Source organism: Oryctolagus cuniculus, chromosome 6 (assembly GCF_051225735.1).
Source record: "Oryctolagus cuniculus isolate XC-2025 breed Fujian yellow rabbit chromosome 6, ASM5122573v1, whole genome shotgun sequence".
In the NCBI taxonomy this organism is placed as follows: domain Eukaryota; kingdom Metazoa; phylum Chordata; class Mammalia; order Lagomorpha; family Leporidae; genus Oryctolagus; species Oryctolagus cuniculus.
The window spans coordinates 168,954,710-168,976,617 of NC_142872.1; the positions used below are offsets into that span (position 1 = coordinate 168,954,710).

The 21,908-nt window shown below is 47.2% G+C and overlaps 1 protein-coding gene across 25 annotated transcripts; it reads left to right on the top strand.

The window, feature by feature from the left end:
• The first annotated feature begins 1,390 nt into the window (after positions 1 to 1,390).
• On the top strand, positions 1,391 to 17,905 carry C6H8orf33 (chromosome 6 C8orf33 homolog). 25 transcript variants are annotated; one of them, XR_011389381.2, is made up of 8 exons: positions 1,565 to 1,594; positions 1,680 to 1,725; positions 1,805 to 1,980; positions 2,091 to 2,175; positions 2,259 to 2,405; positions 3,772 to 3,880; positions 15,707 to 16,226; positions 17,628 to 17,905. XR_011389381.2 is itself a non-coding variant. In XM_089336590.1 (7 exons), exons 1-6 carry the CDS (start codon positions 1,589 to 1,591, stop codon positions 3,849 to 3,851), a joined length of 540 nt encoding a protein of 179 aa, XP_089192716.1. In that variant the 5' UTR covers positions 1,565 to 1,588; the 3' UTR covers positions 3,852 to 3,880; positions 17,628 to 17,905. The 25 variants fall into 25 exon arrangements, 11 of the variants coding, with proteins under 11 accessions (XP_089192716.1, XP_089192718.1, XP_089192714.1 ...); XR_011389382.2 differs by having other exon boundaries at positions 17,654 to 17,905; XR_016236658.1 differs by having other exon boundaries at positions 15,733 to 16,226.
• Positions 17,906 to 21,908: the final 4,003 nt, after the last annotated feature.

Here is a 21,908-nt window from a genome sequence, read left to right on the forward strand (position 1 = left end):
CTTTCTTTTTGACAGGCAGAGTTAGTGAGAGAGAGAGAGAGAGAGACAGAGAGAAAGGTCTTCCTTTTTCCATTGGTTCACCCCCCAAGTGGCTGCTATGGCTGGCGCTGCGCCGATCCAAAGCCAGGAGCCAGGTGCTTCCTCCTGGTCTCCCACACGGGTGCAGGACCCAAGGACTTGGGCCACAGCAGAGAGCTGGACTGGAAGAGGAGCAACCGGGACAGAATCCAGTGCCCCGACCAGGACCAGAATCCAGGGTGCTGGCGCCGCAGGCAGAGGATTAGCCTATTGAGCCACGGCGTGGCTTATTATGTGTACTTTTAACATCTTAAATGCTGTAGGGGAGACTTTGTGTTTGTTAGCATGTATTCTCATAGGTTGTCTATACATGACAATTCAAGACTATGTAACTATGGGTGTAAATTTCAGAAGGTGTGAGCAAGTCATAAAAAGTTTTAAGAAAAGTTTACAATTTTAAAACATTGTTCATAGAGTTTTCTTTTTTAAAAAGATTTATTTATTTATTTGAAAGTCAGAGTTACACAGAGAAAGAGGAGAAGCAGAGAGAGAGAGAGAGAGAGAGAGAGAGAGAGAGGTCTTCCATCTGCTGGTTCACTCCCCAATTGGCTGCAACGGCTGGAGCTGTGCTGACCGGAATCCAGGAGCCAGGAGCTTCTTCCAGGTCTCCCATGCGGGTGCAGGGTCCCAAGGACTTGGGCCATCTTCTTTCTGCTTTCCCAGGCCATAGCATAGAGCTGGATCGGAAGTGGAGCAGCCGGGTCTCAAACTGGCATCCATGTGGGATGCTGGCGCTTCAGACCAGGGCGTTAACCCGTTGCGCCACAGCATCGGCCCCAAGTTTTCTACAAGTTGAATGTGAATGCCAAAATTACATTGACCCAAGATTGAAGTCCAATCTTCTGTTATGACAACGAGGTTTTTGAAAAATGCATATTAATATGTTAGTAAATATCCATATCATTGCTTGGTTCCAGTCCTGGCTGCTCTACTTCTTTTTTTCTTTTAAATTTTTATTTATTTAAAAGAGTGACACAACACACACACACAGAAAGAGGTCTTCCATCTGCTGGTTCACTTCCTCACTTCCTTTGGGTCTCCCACAGGGGTGCAGGGGCCCAAGTACTTGGGCCATCTTCTGGCCCAGGCCATAGCAGAGAGCTGGATTGGAAGTGGAGCAGCGCCTCACTGTTACCTTACAACCATATCTTGGATCCGTTATTGGGTTTGTTCTTGTTAGCTGTTATCTTACTCGGACCAGCGCCCATATGGGATGCCGGCACTGCAGGGGGCAGCTTTACCAGCTATGCCACAGCGCCGGCCCCGGCCCCGCCTGCTCTACCTCTAATCCAGCTTCTTGCTAATGTGCCTGGGAAGGCAGCAGAAGATGGCTTTGTCTACGCAGCCGGAGCTCGGCCAGCGCCGCCCCGCCTCGCCTGTAGCCCCGCCCCCTGCCCCGCCCCGCGCCTCCCCGCGCACCCGGAACTCCGCGTCGCAGTCGCGTTGCTGGAGGGGCCAATTTGGTCCCGGACTCTGCGCCCTACGCGGGTTCCGGCGGCGAAGGCGGAGCATGGCGGTGAGCGTGGCGGAGGCGCGCGCGCTGCGGGGCCCTGGGCTGCTGGCGGCCTCCAGTGACCCTGATGCTGCCCTCTTCTCTTCAGGCCCCAGGACGTCCTGCTCGCGAGGCCTCTGCGGCCTCAGGCTCAGGTACCGCCTGCGCGCCACGCAGACCCCGGGCCCCTGGCGCGGTTCCGGTGCCCCGAGTACTTCCCCTGTTTCCGTGCAGGGCGACCCACGTGCGGTGCCGCCGCCCGCAAAGCGAACCCCGCAGTCTCTGAGGGCAGTGCCGCCTCCAGGAAGTCCAAGAAGAAAATCCGGGACAGGGCTCCTGCGGCGAACGGAGGCCAGACGGCTTCGGAGCAGCCCGCTCCAGAGGAAGCCTCGCGAAGTGCCGAGGCGCAGGCAAGGGGGTCTCCCGGTGGCGTCTAGAAATCAGCCTTGTGGAGGCAAGGAAGGGCCTGGGGCGGCAGGTCCCGGTGCCGGCCCTCAGCCCCTCTCTCCACCCGTCTCAGGCGGAGCAGCTGGCCCGAGAACTGGCCTGGTGCGTGGAGCAGTTGGAGCTGGGCCTCCAGACGCGGAAACCCACCCTGAAGCAGAGTGAGTGGGGGTGTGGCGGTGGCGGCGCTGGGTGAGAGGAGGTGGGTACAGAGCGGGGGACTGGCCTTTTCTCTCATGCGCAGGAGAGCAGGCTGTCGGGGCCATACGAACCCTGCGCAGCGACAGGACGCCCCTGCCCCGGAAGCGGCAGCTGATGCGTGCCCTGTTTGGAGACTACAGGGCTCAGATGGATGCCGAGCGTCTGGAGGCCCTGCGGTCTCTTAGGGCTGGTGAGGAGCTTTGCGTTTTGGGATGTCCGGTTCAATAGAGAGGAAGGGCTTAGGGAGTGCATCTCTGACGCTGGTGGGGATGGAGTTGAGCTCAGGGAAGCCTGGGCGGGGCGGAAGTGTGGAGCCCTCAGCAAAGCAGAACTGGGCCTGGGCGCAGGGGGCAGAGGTTCTCGGAGGGGAAGGAGCCTGGCCCACAGCTGGCCCTGCCTCACCTTCCATGCAGCAGTTAGTAAGTCCTGGAACCAGCCATCCACCTTGCTCCAGTCCTGAAGCTACCACTTAGGTCGTTAACACCCTTGGCAAGTTCCGGTTCTCTCCGTGATTCTGTAAGTCATGATAGGAACTGCCTTAGGATTCTCAAGATCAGTTGATTTCTGCTGAGGGTCAGGGTTGCATGAGCAGTCGTAACTGCACAGGTGCTGTTTGCTGTTACTCGGTCCTGACTCTGATGCCCTCTGGCCCCCCCCCCCCCCCCAGCTGCTCGGTCTGCCCAGGTGCAGCCTGTGGGTGAGGCCACCAGAAAGAAGAGCCGAAAGGTCTGCAGGCCACGTCCAGTGGGAGGCGCCAAGGCCACTGTGGATACTCCTGATGAAGAGTTTAGGTTCAATTTCTTTTAGCCTCTCCCCCATCAAAGAACAACCCCGGGATGTTGTCTTGAGTGCAGAGACTTTCCAGGAGGTCTCTGTTGGCAGAGGTCAGCTTCGTCTACAGCAGGGCTGTTGGGCTGCTGTGAGTGTCAGACAAGTGCAAGCCCCCATTTGTATGTTTTTGGATGACATGCCCCTCCTGGCATGAGAGAGAGAGAGGAAAATCTACAGGAAACAGAAATGAGTGTCATGAAAAGAATAATGTACTTTATTGGTTTTTCAGGCTTGGTTAAGTGCTCCTGGTAATAAGGATTAGTGGTGAAGCTACCTAATTGTACGCTGGGGCTCAGTTTTGAAAATAAGCCCATTAAATATTTCATTGCTTTATACCATTTTGTCTTATTGCCTCAGTCTCCACTTTTGATGGAAGTGGATGATTGAAAGAATGCTGAACATCTCTGTCTGAGGAAGTACACGAGCTGAGGGCCCAGCATAGTTGGGTCCAGGACCTCACCCGACGTGTGGTCCCTTGTCCTTGTTGCCCTCGTGAGCAGTGTTATCCCCAGGGCCGCTGTGGGTCCCAGCAGCACAGGCTGTTCAGAACACTGCGTCAGGCCCAACATCTCCGTCTGTCTTTTGCTTTCTGGTCAGTGGTGCTTCTGCCCACCTGGCTGCTTAGGTGGCAAACTTGTCATCTCCCTTTTTCAACACACGTCAGTACTTGAATGGTTGTCAGATCTGCGTCTCATCTGCACTGCTGCTCTTGGTTCCGGCCCCAGGTCTCAACCATGACTGCTGTGTTGGCCTGATGTCTGCTGCGTTGCCGCTCTGTGGGTGTGTCGGCTCATGGTTCTCCTGACTGAATGGCTTCATTAAACCCAGACTACGGTATGAAAACTGACACACAAGGCCTTACGGCAGGAGCGTCACGATGGCTCTGACATAACCTCCCGCCCTTGTTCCAGCCTCTCTGGTTTCTTGTTTACTCCTGAAATAACCAAACGTTATCCTGCCTCAGGGTTTTCAGCATTACTGCTCATTTTATGTGGGTTTCCTTGACTGGCTCCTGGGAAAGCAAATATCAACGGGCTTCGTCCATTGTTTACTAGGCGAGGTAATATCCTGTGAAGAGACTCAGCAGTGTTCACAGGAAGTGGTTCCCGCTTGGGCACAGTGCAGATGTAAAGTGTCAGAATGACCCCTTTATTTAGTGTCTGCTTTCTTGCTAAGAATGCTGTTTGTTGAAATCACAGACAACCGCTTTGTTGTCAGGAATGGTGGGTAGAAAGGAGACAGCCTGATCTCAGGAGGATGCCCTGGTCTGTTTGTGAAGCAGTTTCACACACGCGGCTTGTGGAAGCCACTCACACCTCTGTCTTGATTCTGTGCATTCTCGGGAAATAGCCTAGTCCACGTCACAGTTGAGACCTGGTGTTATCCCAATTACACCTCCCTGCCTTCTGTTCCCATTTAGATTCCACCTAAATGCCCCTCCCGTAAATGCTGTAACGTCCCCTATCTCTGCGGTGAGGTGCCCTGTGCATCTGAGTATAGTCTGCCTGGGAATAAGACAGTAAACTGGGGTTACACAGGTTAGTCCCTGTTGGCTTGGGATGCTTGGGCTAGGACAGTCTTCATCTTGGATTTTGTCGCTTCCTCTCCCATTCCCCATTCGCAGTTTGACCCTTTGCATTGGGTATATTTCTAGGAGTTGGGAGGGCCTAAGAAAGGGAACACCAGGGGAGATCTTCCTTTCCTGATGTCTGTAGTTACATTCCCTCTCTGAAACCCATCTGGGCCCTGTTAAAACCACCTGTTCCTTGGTCCATTCTGCTTAAGGGCTCAGGGTTTACTTTAAGATCAGAGTATGGTTGTGGTCTGATGAGGGTAATGGAGAAGACTGGAGACTGAAGGCGGTTTCCTCCATTTGGGACTTCCCAGCTCTAGAACCTTGAGTTTGGGGACTGGAGCTGTGGCGTAGTGGGTAAAGCTGCCACCTGCAGTGCCGGCATCCTGTTTGGCACCTGTTCGAGACCCAGCTGCTCCACTTCTGATCGAAGCTCTCTGCTGTGGCCTGGGAAAGCAGTAGAAGATGGCCCAAGTTCTTGGGCCCCTGCACCCACATGGGAGACCCGGAAGAAGCTCCTGTCTCCTGGCTTCAGGGCAGCACAGCTCTGGCCATTGTGGCCATCTGGGTGGTGAACCAGCGGATGGAAGACCTCTCTGCTTCTGCCCCTCTCTCTAACTCTGCTTTCAAATAAATAAATAAATCTTAAAAAAAAAAAAAAATAGAACCTTGAGTCCAGCAAATGTCTGGGTATAATTTTTCCAGCCTGGTATCCTAACACAATAGAAGATGGACTAGGACAGGGATGATGTTGTCAGTTAGGAATTGGGGTTAAGGTTGTTAGAGTCTAGGATTACAGAGCCAGGCTCGGTTCACAGAGTTGAGCTGATTCCTTTTGTAACAGCTTCATCACTGATCTCTAACTCTTCAGTGGAGCCCTTGGCAGAGCTCATATTAATGTGTGAGAAGAGATCTGGCTTTCTAATGTGTTCTTTAAATGCCATGACCTCAAACAAACAGGTGAGTATTTCAGCAACATTTGATTTTCTTGGTTTATTTTGGGAGGTGAATAGAGCACCCATCCTCTCCACTTCTGAATCCCTGCAGTGATCAGCGGAACAGGGCCAAAGCCAGGAGCTGTGAACTCAGTACAGGCCTCTCCTGTGGGTGGCAGGGACCCAACTACGAGCCATCACCACTGCCTCCCAAGGTCTGCAGTAGTGGGGAGCTGGGATCAGGGAGTGGAGCCCAGACTATTACAGGAAGCAGGTGTCAAAGTGGCCTCAACCACCAGGCCCAGCACCACCTCTAGTTTTCTTTCTTAAACATGGTTACTGATTTTTTTTTAAGGGGTGCATCCAACCTTGGAACCTGGTGGATTTTTGAATCAGATTGCTAAGGCTGTAATCCTTGCTCTAGGTGAGCTTTGTCTGATTAAACTTTTTTTTTTTGACAGGCAGAGTTAGAGACAGAGGACAAAGAGAAAGGTCTTCCTTCCATTGGTTCAACCCTCAAATGGTTGCTACAGCCTGCGCACTGTGCAGATCCAAAGCCAGGAGCCAGGTGCTTCCTCCTGGTCTCCCATGTGGGTTCAGGGCCCAAGCACTTGGGCCATCTTCTACTGCTATCCCAGGCCACAGCAGAGAGCTGGACTGGAAGAGGAGCAACTGGGACAGAATCCGGCGCCCCGACCAGGACTAGAACCCGGGGTGCTGGCGTCACAGGTGGAGGATTAGCCTAGTGAGCTGTGGCGCCAGCCACATTTTTTTTTTTTTTTTTAAAGATTTATTTACTTACTTGAAAGAACTACACAAAGAGGAGAGGCAGAGAGAGATCCGCTGGTTCACTCCCCAGATGGCTGCCACGGCCAGAGCTGTGCCAATCAGGAGATAGGAGCTTCCTCTGGGCCTCCCACGTAGGTGCAGGGGCCCAAGGACTTGGGCCATCTTCCACTGCTTTCCCAGGCCATAGCAGAGAGCTGGATCAGAAGTGGAGCAGCCAGGACTCCGACCGGTGCCCATATGGAATGCCGGCACTGCAGGTGGTGGCTTTACCCATTACATCACAGTGCCAGCCCCTACTGAATCTTATAGTAGACATTTTCTGATAGCAATTTTAAATTTCTCTTGGTTGCTCTACAAGCTACATTTGTGTGATTTTCTCCAAATGCTGAAGAAAGTTTTCACCTACCTTTTAAAAAAAGATTTATTTACTTATTTGAAAGGCAGTTAGAGGGAGAGACAGATCTTCCATCCACTGGCTTGCTCCCCAAATGGCCACAATGGCTGGAGCTAGGCTGATCCAAAACCAGGAGCCAGGAACTTCTTGCGGGTCTCCCATGTGGGTGAAGGGGCTGAAGGACTTGGGTCATCCTCTGCTGCTTTCCCAGGCGCATTAGCAGTGAGCTAAATCAGAAGTGGAGCAGCTGGGACTTGAACCTGCACCCGTATGGCATGCTGGCACCACAGGCAACTTTACCTGCTTTGCCTTAGTGTTGACCTCTCACCTACTTTCTTTATTGCTTATGATAAGTTTACCAACCTCAGGTCCATCAGTTTTCTGTGGACTAAGCATCTTTTGTTCCTCCTGAATGAGAATGCACCCAAGAACAATCTCCCCAGATTCAGGCTCTAGGCTCGCTGGCCTCTCACAAGCCACGTATCCGTGAATGAAACTAAGTGCTGGTTGGGCCTCCCCACCAACCTATGACCCTTGATGTTCCTTGGCCCACTTGGCACAGAATCAGCATGTCCTCTCGTGTCGCTGACCTGTCCTGGCGCTAGCTTGCATCCTAGAGTCTAGGTGGCATCTGTATAGGTTAGACTGCAAAGCACCCGAGTGTCTGGTTTATTTCTCAAATGCCTTTGAGAGCTGCAGCTGGGCCAGGCCAAAGCCAGGAGCCAGAAACTCAATCTGTACCCCCCATGTAATTGGTAGGAGCCCAGTTGAGTCCTTGAAGGGGGATATGTGGCTGGCCTGTAAGTCCAGGGTTTGATGCTATGACGTTGTCCAGCTAACCTTGGGTCTCCTCAGTGATTGGAATTCAGGCAGATGGAGTCAGGGCAGGTGGATGAAGGCCAGGGGTCAAGTTAGGGCTTTTGCTAGTTTTGTTTAATTTTATTTAATTGAAAGGCAGAGACAAATGGAGTGATCTTCCATCCTTTGCTTCACTTCCTAAATGCCTACAATAGCCAGGAGGCAGGACTCCATCTGTGTTTGCCATGTGGGTGGCGGGGGCCCAATTGAGCCATCACCACTGCCTGGCGGGGTACATTTAACAGGAAGCTGGAATAGTGAGTGGAGCCAGGGCATCAGCTGAACACTCCAGTCTAGGATGTGGGTGTACCAGGGTTGGTTAGTTTTAGGGTGGTTTGAGCTAGGATTGGGCTTAAATAGGGATGAAACCTGGAGCAAGGGATATGGTTGATGTTAGGTATTAGTGATAGTTTGACACCAGGGTTGAGGTTGGAATTGGGTCCAATGTTAGGTCTTAGGGTTGGGGTTATAGTAGGTTAGGTATTAAGAATAGAGCTCGAGTCTTAGGGTTAGGGATTTAAGATTAAGGTCGGAGGATAGGGTTGTTAGGGTTAGCTTTAGGGGATAGGGTTAAGTGTTAGGTTTAGGGTATGGGAGATTAGGCTATAAGGGTTAAGGATAGGATTTGGGTTGGGGTTTCGAGTTACAGTTAAGGCTTAAGGGGGCTAGGGTTGTTAGTGTTACAGTTGGGTGAGGGTTAGGGCTACTGCCTGACAATGGTCAGGGTTTGGGGTTAGGGTAGAATATGGGCTATGGTTTTAAGGTTGGGGTAGGTTTAAGGGCTATGGTTATTGGTATGAATAGGGTTTAGTGTTGGAGTCAAGCTATAGGATTTGGGTTAGGGTAGGGGTTAGCACTGTGTTAGGGTTAGGTTTGGAGTTGAGATAGGGTTACAGTTAGGGGTGGAGGTAAGGGCTTAGGGTCCATGTCAGTGTCAAGGTCTGGTTTAGGGTTAGGGTGGTTAGGATCTAGGGGTCAGGAGATGGGATTGGGATCAGGGTTTAGGGTTAGTTTTAGGGTTGAAGGTTAGAGTGTGAGTTAAGGGTTCAGAATTGGGTTGTTTAGGTTAGGGTTAGAGCTAAGGTTTAGGATTATGGTATAGGGTTATGGTTAGGGCTGGGATTAGCATTTGGGATTAAAGTTGGGGTAGGGTATAGAGTATGAGTTAGGGTTAGTGCTAGTTCTAGGATTCTTGGTTTAGGGTAAAGGGTGAGGCTTGCAGTTGAGGGTTAAGTCTAGGGTGTTAGGGTTTTACAGTTTTAGGGTTAGTGGGGTGGGTTTGATGGGGATAGAGTTATGGTTGGGGTTTTAGGGTTATGGTTGGAGTTTTAGATATAGGGTTTGGTTTAGTGTCAAGGGTCGGGTAGGATAGGATTAACTGGGGGTTAACTTTTGAGGACTGGGTTTGGGGTTAGGGTTTAAGTTTGGGGCTGGGACTAGGGGTTGGAGTTGGTGTTAGGTTTTAGGGTTAAGGATAGAGATAGGAGCCAGTGCCGCGGCTCACTAGGCTATTCCTCTGCCTTGTGGTGCCGGCACACCGGGTTCTAGTCCCGGTCAGGGCACCGGATTCTGTCCCGGTTGCCCCTCTTCCAGGCCAGCTCTCTGCTGTGGCCCGGAAAGGCAGTGGAGGATGGCCCAAGTGCTTGGGCCCTGCACCCCATGGGAGACCAGGATAAGTACCTGGCTCCTGGCATCAGATCAGCGCGGTGTGCCGGCCGCAGCGCGCTGGCCGTGGCGGCCATTGGAGGGTGAACCAACGGCAAAAGGAAGACATTTCTCTCCTACTTACATATGTGAAAGGCAGAATTACATGGGGAGACAGAAAGAAAGAGAAAGAGAGACAGAAAGAAAATCTTCCATCTGCTGCCTCACTCTCCAAATGGCCACAATAGCCAGGCCTGGGCCAGGCCGAAGCCAGGAGCCTGGAGCTTCTTCCAGGTCTCCCACATGGATGCAGGGGCTCCTTTTGCTGCATTCCTGGAAGCAGTAGCAGGGAGTGGTTTGGAAGTGGAGCAGATGGGACTTAAACCCAGTGCCCACATGGGACACGGTGCTGCAGGTGGCAGCGTAACTTGCTGTACCATGGCGCTGGCCCCTCCAGAGATTTTTTTTTTTTATTTTTTAGATTTATTTTATTTATTTGAAAGAGTTACAGAGGGAGGTAGAGCCAGAGAGCGAGAGAGAGGTCTTCCATTCCACTGGTTCACTCCCCAAATGACCGCAACGGCCAGAGCTGAGCTGATCTGAAGCCAGGAGCCAGGAGCTTCTTCCAGGTCTCCCACGTGGGTGCAGGGGCCCGAGGACTTGGGCCATCTTCTACTGCTTTCCCAGGCCATAGCAGAGAGCTGGATCGGAAGTGGAGCAGCAGGGACACAAACTGGTGCCCATATGGGATGTTGGTGCTTCAGGTGGTGTCTTTAACCTGCTGTGCCACAGCACCGGTCCCCAGAGACTTTCGCTGACCTGAAAAAAAAAAAAGGAACAGAAGGTGAAGGGGTAGGTAAATCTTATTATATGGGGTGAAACACATTTTTGGATTACAAATCACTCTAAGCTTGGATGCCCCGAGACAAGAGACTTGTTCTCTCTGCCTTATGAGAGTACTTAAAAAAAAATTCACAGAAAAAATGCAATTAAGAGATCAGGTTTTTATGGTACAAAACATTTTGAAATCCCGGCTGGTGTTGTAGCTCAGTGGGTTAAATCACCACTTCAATGCCAACATCTCATGTCAGAGTGCCAGACTGACTGCTGGAGACTTTGCTTCCCATCCAGCTTTCTGCTAATGCATCTGGGAAGGCAGCAGATGACAACTCAGCATGCTAACCCATGTGGAAGACCTGGATGCAGCTTATGGATCTTCCAATAGATGCAAGATTCTCTCATTCTCTCTCTCCCTTCCCTTTCTGTCACTCTGCCTTTCAATTAAGTAAATTAAAAACACTGAAATTCATGCAGCTGTTTCTTAATACATACATTCCATGAACATTTTTTAATTCCTCATATAATCAAGTAAAAGAGCAACTGAAGCTGTCATAGAGTTGTATTTCATCAATAAACCTGCAATAGATTCCAATAATAATTCAAATTCTCTGTATATTTGAAAGACAGAGAGAGAAAGAGAGAGAGAATTTCCATTTGCCGGTTTACTTCCCAAATGCCTGCAATAGCCAAGGCTGGGCCAGGCCAAAGCCTGGAGCTAGAAACTCAATTCAGATTTCCCACATGGATGGTAGGGACCCTGCTGCTTTCCAGGGTGCACATTAGCAGGAACTGGAATTAAAGTGGATCCAAGCACTCCCATTTGGGTTGCAAATGTCTCAAGCAACATCTCAATCACCATGCCAAATATCCAACCCATGATTCCAATTCTGATTCCAATACAATGGCCAAATGTTCCTAAGTTCCACTTCCTTTAGGCGCTGTACATCTTTAAAAGTGACTGTTATTCTCCCCATTTGCAAATAAGGGGATAGCCCAGGGAGGCTGAGTGATCTACACATTTAGTGTTTGAAAGATGTGGGGCCGGTACGCAGCTCAATAGGCTAATCCTCCACCTGTGGCGCCAGCACCCGGGGTTCTAGTCCCAGTCGGGGTGCCAGATTCTGTCCCGGTTGCTCCTCTTCCAGTCCAACTCTCTGCTGTGGCCCGGAAAGGCAGTGGAGGATGGAGCAGGTCCTTGGGCCCTGCACCCTCATGGGAGACCGGGAGAAGCACCTGGCTCCTGGCTTCAGATCATCAGCCATTGCGGAGTGAATCAACGGAAAAGGAAGACCTTTCTGTCTCTCTCACTGTCCACTCTGCCTGTCAAAAAAAAAAAAAAAAAAAAAAAAAAGAGGTGGGACTCAGATCTTGTTCTACTGACTCTCTTGCTCAGTGCCCTGGCCTCTTCACTAAAGCTGAGTGTATTTTGTTCCCAAACTACTTGAGTACAGATGAACAAATCAAGGCAGAATCATTGATTGTTTCTCTTGGGATTCAGCGAGTTCAAAATGAAGGTATGGGTGAGAATCAAGAGTTACAGGAGTATTTATAGCATTAGTGTAATGGATTATAGGGTTTTATATGAAGAATAATGTATTTTACCATTTGGAAATCTGAAATATGTAAATATTCTCTGTATGAGACATTTTATATGGAGTTATCATGCAATAATTGTAAGACAGACTTCAAAATAATTTTTGATTCTGTATCTTAACAAGAGAAGGTGGTTGATGGCAACTTCTTTTTTCCATTTGGAAGACATTTGTGGACAGCAGATAGTAAAATTGTACATGCAATGGTTTCACAACTCAGTTATTCTCTGAGAACATATCTCTCATAGTGATAAGACAGACAGAGACACAGGAATTTTCAAAGGAATTAGCAAATAAAGTGGAGTACAATCCTCAGGTAATATGAATATTATATACTAGTTAAAGTGTTATATCTAAATGCATGTACTTCACAAAAAGACAAACTCTGATGTAGTGCATAAGGATATGTTGCATGCTGTGGGAATACTATTACACTAGTTACTTAAGTTCTTAAAAAATTCTCTATGGATGCCTAAGTCATTACTAACATGGAATGATTGAGAGGAAACACACTCAACAAAATTCATGACCGTGGTTGTATTTGGGGGACAGATGCACAGAGGAATGGTTCCATGTAGGGATACAAAGAAACAAACTGTATTGGTAACATTTTAAATATCTTCAAATTATGAGTTTTCATGCAAATATTAAATATTTATATCTTCATATGGTAGTGGGTATTAATGATAATGATAATAATGCACTGTACCCTGCAAAAATGTAAAAATACTGCAAGTTCATAAGCCCAGGACATGATGGCTTCATTGCTGAATTATACCAGACTTTTAAAGAACTAAATCCAAATCTTCTCAAACTATTCAAAACAATTGAAAAGGAAGAAATCCTCCCAAACTCCTTCTATGATGCCAGCATCACCTTAATTCCAAAAACAGGAAAAAATACAACACAGAAAGAGAACAACAGACCAATATTGCTGATGAACATAGATGCAAAAATCCTCAACAAAATACTAGCTAATCGAATCCAACAACACATCAGAAAGATCATTAACCTGAACCAAGAGGGATTTATCCTTAGTATGCAGGGATGGTTCAACATATGCAAATCAATAAATGTGATATATCACATTTATAAAATAAAGACCAAAACCCATTTGATTATCTCAATAGATACAAAGAAAGCATTTGATAAAATATAAAATCCTTTCATGATAAAAACCTTATGCAAATATGGTATAGAGGAACATTCTTCAATGCAATCAAGGCAGTTTAGGACAAACCCTCAGCCAGCATCATACTGAATAGTGAAAAGTTGAAGGCATTCCCATTCAGATCCAGAACCAGACAAGGATGCCCAATTTCACCACTGCTAATGAATATAGTCTTGGAAGTTTCAGCCAGAGATATTAGGAAAGAAAAATAAATCAAAGGTATACAAACTGGAAAGGAAGAAGTCAAATTATCCCTGTTTGCAGATGACACAATTCTATATATAGGGAATCCAGGGCCAGCGCTGTGGCACAGCAGGTTAATGCCCTGGCCTGAAGCACCAGCATCCCATATGGGCACCGGTTCAAGCCCCGGCTGCTCCATTTCTGATCCAGCTCTCTGCTATGGCCTGGGAAAGCAGTAGAAGATGGCCCAAGTCCTTGGGCCCCTGCATCCACATGGGAGACCTGGAAGAAGCTCCTGGCTCCTGGCTTCGGATCGGCGCAGCTCCAGCCGTTGCGGCCAATTGGGGAGTGAACCAGTGAATGGAAGACACTCTCTCTCTCTCTCTCTCTCTCTCTCTCTCTGCCTCTCCTCTCTCTGTGTAACTCTGACTTTCAGATATATATATATATATAATCAAAAAGACTCCACTACGAGACTATTGGAACTCATAAGAGAGTTTGGTAAAGTTTCAGGATATAAAATCAACACAGAAAAATCAATAGCCTTTGTATATACAATGCCCTGGTTGAGAAAGAACTTGTAATATCAATCCTATTCACAATAGCTACAAAAATTTTAAAAGTTGTAGAATAAATTTAACCAAGGAGGTGAAAGCTCTACAATAAAAATTTTAAAACATAAAAAAAAGATATAGAGAAGACACATAAAGAAATGGAAAAATAGTCCATGTTCATGGATAAGAAGAATTAATATCATCAAAATGTTCATCCTACTCACTGCAATTTACAGATTCAATGTCATCCCAATCAAAATACCAATGACATTCTTCAAAGACCTAGAAAAAGTGATGCTAGAATTCATATGAAAACACAAGAGACCCCAAATAGCTAAAGCAACTGTAAACAAAAACAAAGCTGGTAGCATCACAATACCAGATTTCAAGAGATACCACAGGACAGTTATAATCAAAACAGCCTGGCACTGGTATAGAAATAGACATGTAGACCATTGACTAGAATAGAATCCCCAGAAATTAATCCAAACATCTACAACCAACTAATCTTTGACAAAGAGGCTAAAATAAATCCCTGGAGCAAGGACAGTCTCTTTAACAAATGGTGCTGGAAAAACTGGATCTCCATATGCGGAAGTATGAAGCAAGACCCCTATCTTACACCTTACACCTTATACAAAAACCCACTCAAAATCTATGACCTAATACCATCAAATTATTAGAGAACATTGGGAAAACCTGAAAGATATTGGCATAGGCAAATAATTCTTGGAAAAGGCCCTAAAGGCACAGGCAATGAAAGCCAAAATTGGGCCAGTGCCGCAGCTCAATAGGCTAATCCACCGCCTAGCAGCGCCAGCACACTGGGTTCTAGTCCCGGTCGGGGTGCCGGATTCTCTCCCGGTTGCCCCTCTTCCAGGCCAGCTCTCTGCTGTGGCCCGGGAAGGCAGTGGAGGATGGCCCAAGTGCTTGGGCCCTGCACCCCATGGGAGACCAGGAGAAGCACGTGGCTCCTGGCTTTGGATCAGCGTGGTGCGCCGGCCGCAGCGCACCAGCCGTGGCGGCCATTGGAGGGTGAACCAACGGCAAAGGAAGACCTTTCTCTCTCTGTCTCTCTCTCTCACTATCCACTCTGCCTATCAAAAAAAAAAAAAAAGAAATTATGGGATATGTACACCATGGAATACTATGCAGTGATAAAAAAAAAAAAGGAAGGGAGGGAGGGAAGGAAGGAAGGAAGGAGGAAAATCATTTGAAACAAAATGGATGAAACTGGAAAACATCATACTTAGTGAAAGAAGCCAGTGCCAAAGGGACAAATACCACATGTTCTCCCTGTGATAACTAATACAGCACCTAAAAGGCAATCTGTAGAAGTGAAATTGACACTGAGAAGCAATGACTTTGAACGGCCCTTGCCTCAACTGTAGAGGAACTTTCTTTTTCATACTATTTGTTGAACTCTTTATTTAACAGAGATAATCTTATGTGTATAAAGTTAATTGAAAATAGATTAAAGTAAAAATAAGAGTGGGAATAAAAGAGGGAGGAGAAAGGTGGGAATAAACACTGTGTTCCTAAAGTTGTAATTGTGAAATGTCAAAGTTTGTAACTGTAAAGTTACATACATAGTTCTGCATATATTACTATGGACTTGTTTTTAAGGGTACAATTTAAAACTTGCCACTGGGGCTGGCACTGTAGTGTAGTGGGTGAAGCTGCCGCTTGCAGTGCCAACATCTCATATGGGTGCTGGTTCGAGTCCAGGCTGCTCCACTGCCAATCCACCTCTCTGCTGTGGCCTGGGAAAGCAGTAGAAGATGGCCAATGTCCTTGGGCCCCTGCACCCGCGTGGGAGACCTGGAGGAAGCTCCTGGCTCCTGGCTTTGGATTGGTGCAGCTCTGACTGTTGCAGCCATTTCAGGAGTAAATCAGTGGATGGAAGGCCTCTCCTCTCTCTCTGTAACTCTTTCAAATAAATAAATCTTAAAAAAAAAAAAAAATAAAAAATAAAAAAAAACTTGCCATGGGACTCCAAATCCCCTTAAGCTGGGTGGTACAAATAGCAACTTAAGTGTTGAAGTGGGGCTGGCACTGTGGTGCAGCAGGTTAAAGTCCTGGTCTGAAGTACCTGGCATCCCATATTTCTCATATTTCCTGTTCTAGTCCCAGCTTCTCCTCTTCTGATCCAGCTCTCTGGTATGGCCTGGGAAAGCAGTAGAAGATGGCCCAAGTCCTTCAGCCCCTGCACGCACGTGGGAGACACAGAAGCTCCTGGATCCTGGCTTCGGATCGGCACAGCTCCAGCCATTGCAGCCATTGCAGCCATCTGGGGAGTGAACCAGCAGATGGAAGACTTCTCTCTCTGTCTCTACCTCTCTCTGTAACTTTTTCAAATAAGTAAAACAAATCTTTCTTTTTTTAAAAAAAGTGATGGCCAGCACCGTGGCTCACTAGACTAATACTCCGCCTGCAGCACCAGCACCCCGGGTTCTAGTCCCGGTAGGGGCGCTGGTTCTGTCCCGGTTGCTCCTCTTCCAGTCCAGCTCTCTGCTGTGGCCTGGGAGTGCAGTGGAGGATGGCCCAGGTCTTTGGGCCCTGCACCTGCGTGGGAGACCAGGAGGAAGCACCTGGCTCCTGGCTTTGGATCGGCGGGCCACAACACGCCAGCCATAGCAGCCACTTGGTGGGTGAACCAACAGAAAAAGGAAGACCTTTTTTTCTGTCTCTTTCTCTCTCTCTCTCTCAACTCCACCTGTCAAAAAAATTTTTTAAAAAGTGTTCAAGTGAGCCGGTGCCGCAGCTCACTAGGCTAATCCTCCGCCTTGCGGCTCCAGCACACCGGGTTCTAGTCCTGGTCGGGGTGCCGGATTCTATCCCAGTTGCCCCTCTTCCAGGCCAGCTCTCTGCTGTGGCCCGGGAAGGCAGTGGAGGATGGCCCAAGTGCTTGGGCCCTGCACCCCATGGGAGACCAGGAGAAGCACCTGGCTCCTGCCATCGGATCAGCGCGGTGCGCCGGCTGCAGTGCACCAGCCATGGCGGCCATTGGAGGGTGAACCAACGGCAAAAGGAGGACCTTTCTCTCTGTCTCTCTCTCTCACTGTCCACTCTGCCTGTCAAAAAAAAAAAAAAGTGTTCAAGTGAACATATGAATAGGATTAAGCATTAAAGTGATCATATAGGTAGTATTAAGTGTTAAAGTGATCATGTAAATAGGATTAAGTGTTTGGTAATAATAACAGAATTAAAAAGGAGGGAATGTCCAACATGGGAAGTAGTCCACACAGCAAACTCATAGAATGTCAAGCACTTTAAGCAGAACTCTGACCTCAGAATCAGCCCTTAAGTCATTCTGATCTGGCTAAAAAGTCCATGAGAGCATTTCAGGCATGGAAAGCCAAGACACTGTGGCAAAAAGTGACCTACATGAAGGACCTCAGTGGGTGAGTCTCCAGTGGAAAAAAGTGGTCATCAAAGAAGAATGTACTTTTCTCTGAAAGGAGGACAGAACATCCCCTTTGTTTATGGCCTTGTCTAAATACAGAAATACAGAATGAGTTTGTGAATTAAAAAGGCTTCCATAGCCTAGGCAGCTAATGTCAAGATTCTCGGGTGATCACTGATGTCACACATAATAATATTAATTGTTAAATTAACAGCAGGAGTCACTGTGCACTAACTTCCCATGAAGGACTTCTGTCCTCAAAGAGTTGTATTCTGAGAGTTAATAGTAAAACTTGTTCTCAAAGATTTACTTTGTTTTAGTGCATTAAGTGGAGGGTATTCTTATGTCTCATAAGCTATAGTTATGTCTAAGTGCTTGCAAAAGATGATCAGTCTTGGGTTATTCAAAGTTAATTGTTTCTCAAAAACCTTAAAAATTAAAAAAAAATTAAACCTCAGAAAGGTTTACTTTTATTGAATTAAAAAGTATTTTTTTCCAAATTTTAAAAATAACCCTTCTGGTGTTCTATTGCACAGCAGGGTAACAGTAGTTAACAATAACATATTGTAGGGGCCGGCACTGTGGTGCAGCGGGTTAAAGTCCTGGTCTGAAGCGTTTGGCATCCCATATTTCCTGTTCTAGTCCCAGCTTCTCCTCTTCTGATCCAGCTCTCTGCTGTGGCCTGAGAAAGCAGTGGAAGATGGCCCAAGTCCTTCGGCCCCTGCACCCATGTGGGAGACCTGGAAGAAGCTCCTGGCTCCTGGCTTCGGATTGGCACAGCTCTGGCCGTTGCGGCCAATTGGGGAGTGAACCAGTGGATGGAAGACCTTTCTCCCTCCCTCCCTCCCTCCCTCCCTCTCTCTCTCCTCTCTCTGTGTGTAATTCTGACTTTCAAATAAATAAATAAAATGTTTAAAAAACCATACTGTATATTTCTAAATAGCTAGAAAAAAGACTTGAATGTTCACACTACAAAGAAATCTTGCATATAGGAAGTGATGGATGCCAATCATCCTAATTTGTTCATTAAAATGTATGCATGTATCAAAATATTACATTGGCCGGCGCTGCGGCTCAATAGGCTAATCCTCCACCTAGCAGCGCCGGCACACCGGGTTCTAGTCCCGGTCAGGGCACCGGATTCTGTCCCGGTTGCCCCTCTTCCAGGCCAGCTCTCTGCTGTGGCCCGGGAAGGCAGTGGAGGATGGCCCAAGTGCTTGGGCCCTGCACCCAATGGGAGACCAGGAGAAGCACGTGGCTCCTGGCTTTGGATCGGCACGGTGCACCGGCCGCAGTGCGCCAGCCGTGGCGGCCGTTGGAGGGTGAACCAACCATCTGCTCTCCCACAATATGGCGCTGGGAGAGGAGAAAACAGCTTCTACGCAGCTGCCTCTTGCCAACTTGAGTGATGACCTCCAGGAGCTGATCCTGCTTCCTGATTGGAGGAGAGCAGCGTACTTGGCGTGTGGGCAGCCGAGTTGGGATTGGTGGAAGAGGACTATAAAGGAGGAGAGAGACAACATGCACCAGGAACATCTAAGGGGAACATCTGAGGGAACACCTGTGCAGCCCCCGAGAGAGCCGGCTGGCGGTGTGCCGCTCCCCTGCGGAAGTGGGGAAAGTGGCCAGGGGGAACCGCCCTTCCACGGAGGTGGAAGGGACAGTAGCCAACCCGGGAAGAACCAGCAGCAAACCCGGGGAGGGCCGAGCAGACAAAAGAACAGCGCAGGGTCCTGTGTCGTTCTTCCACGAAGACGGGGAGTGACAGAGGACAATTGAAGGCATTTTAATGTAATTTTTACTTTTTATTTTTAAAATTAACACATAAAAGCTAGAGTAGGCATCTGGTGTAGTGTTAAGGTATCAGGAAGGACACCACATATTATATATTAGAGTGCTTGGGTTTGAATCCTGGCTCTGTTCCTGACTTCAGGTTCCTACTAAAGCATACCCTGGGAGGCAGCAGGATAGCTTAAATATTTGGGTTCATACCACCCACAAGGGAAACCTAGATTGAATTCCTAGATCCTGGCTTCTGCCTGACCCATCCCAGGCAGTTGCAGATATTTGGGAAATGAACCACAGGATGGAAAATCTTTTCACCTCTTTCTGTGTCTCTCCCTTTCAAATATAAAATAAATTATAAAGTGTTTGAAGAAGATATATATGCAACACAAAGAGACTCCAACACAATATTGTAGTAAATGAAAACTTATAAAACAGTATTTGTAGTGTAATAGTACTTAGGTCAGTTTACCAAAAAAATAGCTAATGGATACATAAATTAATACTAACCCTGATCCAAACCATATCCTTTACCCCTTATCACTGACCATAAACCTGACCTCTAATTCAAATTCTAACCATAGCTCTAACACTAACCCTAACCCCATCCCTAACCATAGCTTAATCCTACCCTAACCCTAAAATCCTAAAACAAACCCTAATCTAAAAACTAAACTCCTAACCCCAACATTAACCTCAACCTCAACCCAAACCATAATCCTAAACCCAAATACAAAAAACAAATCCCAACCCAAACCAAAACCACTAGCCTTACCCATAAACCCTAATCTTAACACCTAAACACAAACTCCAAACCAAACACTAAACCCTAATCCTAACTATAACCCTAAATCTTAAACCCTAACATTAACCCTTTTTTTTATCTTTTATTTAATGAATATAAATTTCCGAAGTACGACTCATGGGTTACAATGGCTTCCCCCCCCATACCGTCCCTCCCACCCACAACCCTCCCCTTTCCCACTCCCTCTCCCCTTCCATTCACATCAAGATTCATTTTCGATTATCTTAATATACAGAAGATCAGCTTAGTATACCTTAAGTAAGGATTTCAACAGTTTGCTCCCACACAGAAACATAAAGTGAAAAATAATAGATGATTTTTTTAAATGATGATGAAATCAGATCAGACCTATTGTCATGTTTAATCCCAGTGAGAGTCAACCTAACATTAACCCTTAACACTAACCCAATCCTCAACCCCAACTCTAAACCTGAAAGGTAAACCCTAACTCTATCCCCCACAACACTAATCAATCTTAAGCCTAACACTAACCCTAACCCACTCCCAAACACAATTCTAAACCCTAACCCCAATCCAACACTCAATCCCTAACCTTAAACCTAGCTCTGACCCTAATGCTATCCCTAACTCTTAAATCATAACCCTAAAACCTAATCATACACCTAACCCCAATCACAACCCTAACCCTAACCTGAACATAAATAGTAAATCCTAACCCAACCCTAACACCTAAACTTAACCCTTACCACAACCCAAATCTCTAACCTAACTACATACCCCTAATCACTAAACCCTAACCCTAAACCATAATCATAACCCTAAACCCTAACATCTATGCTCTAAACTCTCACTTACATACACCTTCACATTAACAATTGAACTCTAACACTAACAACCCTAACTCTAATCTTAACCTCAACCTCAACCTTAAATCCTACTATCAATCGTAACCCTAGCCCCAACCCAATCAAAACCATAACACTAAAGCCTAACCCTAACTCTAACCTTAACAATTAATCCTTAATCCTGACTCTTAGACCCTAACCAATTCTAGAACCAACCCCTAATCCCAGCATCAACCCTAACCTCTAATCCTAAAACACTAACCCAACCCTAAAACCCTAACCCTAACCCCAACCCTAGCCCAAGCCATTGATATGAGTTGGACCCAGACATTTGACCTCTAACTCATGAACTTAAACCCAAAACCCTAAAATCTAACCCTTCACTAGAAGACAAACCCAAACTCAAAACCCTAATACCTAACCCAGTATCTTTCACTAACCCTACCCTAAAACCTAACACTAAACCTAACCCCTAACCCTTAACACTTAAACCCAGTACTACTCTTAGACTAAAGCTCTAACCTTAACATTAAACCTTAAACTCTAGTTCTAACCCTAACATTAAACCTACCCTTACCCCTAAAATCACAAAACCCTAATCCTAGTTTGTGGGGACCCATGAGCCGGCCATGGGCCCACATGCTAAGGCCTGGCTTGCTGACCATTGGCAATAGTTACTGCTGTGTGGATGTTTATGGTTTCTGTTGAGCTGTGATATCGGGACCGTTTCACAACCTCAGGCTAGAGTCAAAACAACTATGGCCTTGGGGCTTCCTGTACCTCTTTTCCCACTGACCAAGGCTGAGAAAACACCAGGAGGAAGCTTGTTGTTAGCACCCGAGCCGCCTGCTACGTGACCAGGAGCTTGATTGGATGAAGATACGTGATCACCTTTATGGTTGGACAAGGAGCGCATGGACTGTGTGTGATCAGGCACCCGATTGGAGCGCCGCCACATGGACTGTAGCATGGACTAAGCTTGCATTACATGCTTCAACAATGTTATACTATATAAGCCATTCGTGAAAGAGTAACAGGAGCTTCCCCTTTCTTTCGGAGCTCCCCTTGCTCAAGGATTTCTCTTTCTATCCTGTTTAAATAAAAGTCTACTGAAGACCGATCAGCTGGAAGCAGTGTCATTCCTTTGCGGGCAAGGGAGCGACACTAGTTCTTAACACTAACCCTAAACTGTAACCCTAACCCTAACTAACCTAATCCAATCCTAACACTCACCCCCACCCCAACCCATAATCCCAGTCCTAACACTAACCCTTTCAACTAAAGCCCTAATCCTCACATTCACCCTCACCCTCACCTCTGACCCCAATACCACCTAAACCTAACCTTAATTCCTGACTCTGAAACTGACCCTGAACCCAGACCCTAACTTAAACACTAACCCTAACAAACAACCCAAAACCCTACCTAATACTAATCCCTAAAACCTAAACTTAACCTGACCCTAACCCTATTCCCTATGTCCTATACTCTCACCCTCTTCTAAACCTAATCTGAACCACCCTAACC